Raw genomic sequence first — 4,765 nt, forward strand, 5'->3', positions numbered from 1 at the left:
TTAATTATAGATGCTGGTTGCATGTGGGAGAGGGAGTGTCAGGTCCTGGGCCCCACAGGGACCCCCGGAGAGAATCCTTGCCTTTGCCCAGGAAAGAAATTAAGAGCACGTCAGAGTAACGGTAGAGCAGGTTTATTTGGGGAGATGCACACGTCATAGGCAGAAGGCGGTCCATCTCCAAAGCCGGGAGCGGGGTTGGAGGTTTTTACAGACTCAGTCATTTCACACAGGAACAAGTGGTGGAACATTTTTGCTATTCTGGATAGGGTGGGAATTTCCAGGAATTGGGCCACTGCCTGTATTTTGGTTTTAATGGTCACACTCGGAACTGTTGTGGTGAAGGGGGGTTGACGTTCAATAATAAAACGAAGGCAGAGTGAGCTAAAGTTAAGGACCCAGCTATTGTCAGAGTCCCCTTGGCTTCAGCTGGTCCAGCCTGTCTTCACTGCCTGCTGGCCGCCTCTCTGCTGTCTCAGTTGAGGGCTATATGGTGGTTCTTAGCCTGGAGTCTGTGGGAAGAACTCAGGGATCTGTGACCCAGGATGGGGAGAAAAGCTCCCATGTTTTCACTGTCCTCTCTGGGAAGTTTCCAGTTTCCTCTGGTTTGTCAAGACCTGGGCCCCCCTTTCATAGCGCCTGTGCCCTCGTCCCATCAGTTACAGTCACCCCATGCCCTTGACCGTGGGGTCTCTCCTCTGATTCCCATCTTCTCCAATCCTGGGCCCCATCTTTCTGGGGTTTCCAGCTAAGCATGGATTGTGTGATCTCTTCCACATCTATTCCTATGTTGGATGAGGTTGGCAAATATTCTTATTGTGGGTAAATGCACAAATTATGAAATTTACCATTTAGATCTTTTTAAGGAGAACAACTCCGTGATTAAGTACATTTGCTGGTTTTGCAATATTACTGCTATTCAGCTCCAGAGCTTTTCCATTACCCCTCAGAAATCCCATACCCAGTACCCATTAAGCAGGAAGTGCCACTATTTTATCTCATTTATACAATTGACCTTAAAAATGCTTTTGTGAATATAAGTTTTCCATCTCACGCTCTCACGTCTGTCCAGATTTTGCTCGGTGATCTTGTCTACCGCTTCTAACATGGTCACGTGACCCTCCACAGGGTTTTTATAGTCAGCTATATTCTCTCCCCAATTTTCCTGTTTTGTTTTTTATTCAGCTTTATTGAAGTACCATTTACATGTAATAACATGTCAGTATGTTAACAGTTTGATGAGTTTTAACAAATGCATACACTGACGTTCATGCATCTCCCACCACACTCAAATTGAGGAAACTTTCTGCCCCCCTAAAAGGCACCTCGTACGACCCCTGGCATTTGGTCCCATCTCAAACTCAGCTTTGGAGAAGGCAATGGCATCCCACTCCAATACTCTTGCCTGGAAAATCCCATGGGTGGAGGAGCCTGGTAGGCTGCAGTCCATGGGGTCGCTAAGAGTCGGATACGACTGAGCGACTTCCCTTTCACTTTTCACTTTCATGCATTGGAGAAGGAAATGGCAGCCCACTCCAGTGTTCTTGCCTGGAGAATCCCAAGGACGGGGGAGCCTGGTGGGCTGCCATCTATGGGGTCGCACAGAGTCCGACACGACTGAAGCGACTTAGTAGCAGCAGCAGCAGCAAACTCAGCTTCCCTAATTACAAGTCTGCTTTTGTCACGATGAATTACTTTTGTGTTTTCTAAAATTCCACATCCACGAAATCACATGGGCTGCTAAAAGGAAAACCTGCGCCCCTGCCCACAGGGGTAAGACCCCGGCGTTCACCCTGGGTGGAGAAGGGTGTCACTGAAATCTCACAACCCCTGCGAGGAGGGGCTATTGCTTCCCACATATAACAGGTGGGCAATTGAGACACGTGGGTGACCTGAGCTCCCCAAGGTGGGGCCAGGGAAGAGGGAAGTGGAGCCTATCGGGTCTGAATCCCCCCTTCCCTGGTGCAATCTGGGCTAGATCGTCTCTTGTCTGTAGAAGATGGATTTTCTCCGAGATCTTCATTTTCTCATTGGATGTACAAAATGTCCCTGCCACCTTGAAGGGGTGGTCCTTTAGTGAACAAACTAATACCTTTCAGGTGTACCTAAGTTGGCAGAGCGCAGGCTTAATAGCTGTGGCACACGGGATTAGTTGCTCTGTGGCATGTGGGATTCTCCCAGACCAGGGTTTGAATCCATGTTTCCTCCACTGGCAGGTGGATTCTTTGCCACTGAGCCATCCGGGAAGTCTGCAAGGACTCCTTTTAAAGTTGAGGATTGAGAGCGCTAGGCAGCAGGGTGGGGTGGGGAGAGAGAGAGCAGAGAGGCTCACATCATGAGAAATGCTGTTCCCACGTGCTACTTGTAGAAAAGGGTTTCTCCTAAAGAGCTTTGTGAGTCTGCTAGCAAGTTTCCTGTCATCTGATTTATTCCTTGAATGAGGGGATGAAGGGTGGGTGGATGGATGAATGGATGGAAAGATGGCATTAATCACGCACCCAAGAGGGGCCAGGCAGAATGCCAGGTGGTTTAACAATTATCTGATTTAATCCTCACAACAGCTTTCCGGTGAATGTTAATCTCCCATCATCACAGATGTGGAAATTCAGGCTGAGAAAGTTGAACATCATTTGTAACAGACTCTGCTATTTTTAGTAAGAACCACTAAGCGGCGCTCAACCAGCATGTAAAATGAAAATAAAGGTAGACAAGAGTCAGCAAGTGTCTTCCCAGAGATGAGGATCCCTCTGGAAACCTTCGCTGGGTCTGGGGATCTGAGCCCAGACTTTGCAGCCAGACCTCCTCCCCCTGCATCCCGACTCTGCCACTCGTGCCGTGTGACAGGCCGAGCCTCTGTGTCCTCTGGGCCTGCGCTGTCTCCTTCTGCAAGTGGGGAAGCAGAAGTCCTGTCCCTCTAGGGCTGCTGGACAGGGAGCTGAGGGGGAACAGGGTGGCCTCTGCGCCAAGGCTCAGGGGCAGGCTGCTGCAGTCTGATGGAGGCGTTGAGAGAATGTGCCAGGCCTGGGGGCTGCTTTCCTTTCCCTTCGGGCTGTAACAGATGCCCACCTTTCAAGAAGTGGGGTCCTGGGGATGCCTGGCTCTGGCCATTCCTGTGTTGATCTCTTGGCCTGGAAGGCCTCCCTCCCTTAACCCCACCTGGCCAGTTCTCACACAGTCTTTACACTTAGCTCAGATGTTGCCTCCTCCAGGAAGTCCTCCCTGAAGCACACCCACCACTGGACTTGTGCCTGAGCATAGGGCACTAGACCTGTCACTGTCGATGCAGATGAAACCACCAGTTGTCTCCATAAGCTTCTGCATCCATTACCCATGGGGAACCCCTAGCTGGGTGCATGGCCCATTCTCTATTCCTCCAGAGTCCACTGAGATTTTTGCTGGCCAGGGTTTGCCATTTGTGTTCTGAATGAGTGAATGAATGACTGAGGGCTTCCCTAAGCCCTTTACATACTCAGAGAATCCTGGAATTGAGCCTGGGCTGCATAGGCCACCTGCCTGGGCTTGCAGAAGAGAGCAGGGGATGGGGCCTCTGGGACCCCCACAATCCTCCCAGATTATGGGATAGGCCCAAGGTCTGCATGGGCAGGCCCAGCATCCTGTCAGAATCACCCAGCCCTGGGGTGTCAGACCCCCTCCTGCCTCCTCCTGCAGTTCTGCTCACTGAGCTCCGCCCCGGAGGCCTTGTCCCCACAAGCTCAGAAGGCTTTGTTTGCATCCCAGACCAAGGAGCACCCTGGACCCACTGTAGCTGCAGAAGCTGGATTTATTGGTGGATTCTGATTCAGACCTGCACTCAGGTCTCTGGTGACTTGTGCCCACCACCAGCCAGACAGCCTTGGCAGGGTAACCCAGAGCCCAGCCCTGGAGACCCAGGACTGCTCATTCAAGCTAAGGCTCAGTTCCAAGCTATTCTGGGGTAGTACTTCCTTGATCTTAGATCTACTGTATTATTGGATAATCCCAGTCAAAGCCGATGCTGGAGATGCCCAGAAGCTTATGCTGTCCGAAGACTCCAGTGAGCACTTTGTCACTCCCATCAGGGAAGGCAGAAAAGCTCTTGCCACTGTTCTCTCCAAATAGGGCCTTACGCTCATAGCTGGTGTAGATGACCAAGTGCCGGAGGAAAAGCTTGTAGGAGCCATCAGCTCTTATAATGTATTCACCTGGCTGCAGGAGAAATTCCTGAGGGCTCCCACCTGGGGCTCCATATTTCTCACTCCAGGAGGAGCCAAACCTCACCTGGATACTGGGAGAAAGGGCGAGCTTTGAAGGTCCAGGGTCTGGATAACCCGCAAATCCCCAGTCCGGTAAACACCACCCCTCTATGCCCAGCAAGGACAGCCTATCACTGCACCATAATCCCTGAGCTCGTGACTTTGGTGCCTGAATCAGCCTTCCTGATCTCAACCCCTGCTCTGCCACTTTCAGGCTCCGTGATTTGGGGCTTGTTGACCAGCCTCTCCGGGCCTCAGTTTGCTCATCTGCAAAGTGGGACTGATTTGGGGGAGCAGTCACTGAGATCTTCCATCAGGAGAGCTCCCCAAGGTGCCCAGTCACCGTGACCCTCAGGAGGTACAGCTGGTCTCCTGGCTCAGAGCAGGGAGCTGACCCCCGGCCCAGCATTTGGAGCCCCAGTCACTGCACTAGGCCAGGTGGGGGCCCCAGGAGCAGGTGACCCGTCTCTGTGACCTTCCCCCACCTCAGTGTCCATCCCAGAGTGTCCCCTTCTCACTGGCCCCGCCCACAATCT

General features: G+C 51.9%; 1 protein-coding gene across 2 annotated transcripts in view; it reads right to left on the minus strand.

Annotated features, from left to right (window-relative positions):
• Positions 1–3,758: 3,758 nt before the first annotated feature.
• Positions 3,759–4,765, minus strand: part of LOC104988872 (zymogen granule protein 16 homolog B-like) — a 2,229-nt gene continuing 1,222 nt past the window's right edge. For both annotated transcript variants that reach the window (XM_010840331.1, XM_010840330.1), the window contains exon 4: positions 3,759–4,261. In XM_010840331.1, the coding sequence (XP_010838633.1) occupies positions 3,955–4,261 (307 nt within the window). In that variant the 3' untranslated portion in view covers positions 3,759–3,954. The remainder of the gene's footprint in view (positions 4,262–4,765) is intronic.

Source organism: Bison bison, unplaced genomic scaffold (assembly GCF_000754665.1).
Source record: "Bison bison bison isolate TAMUID 2011002044 unplaced genomic scaffold, Bison_UMD1.0 scf7180017864144, whole genome shotgun sequence".
NCBI lineage: Eukaryota > Metazoa > Chordata > Mammalia > Artiodactyla > Bovidae > Bison > Bison bison.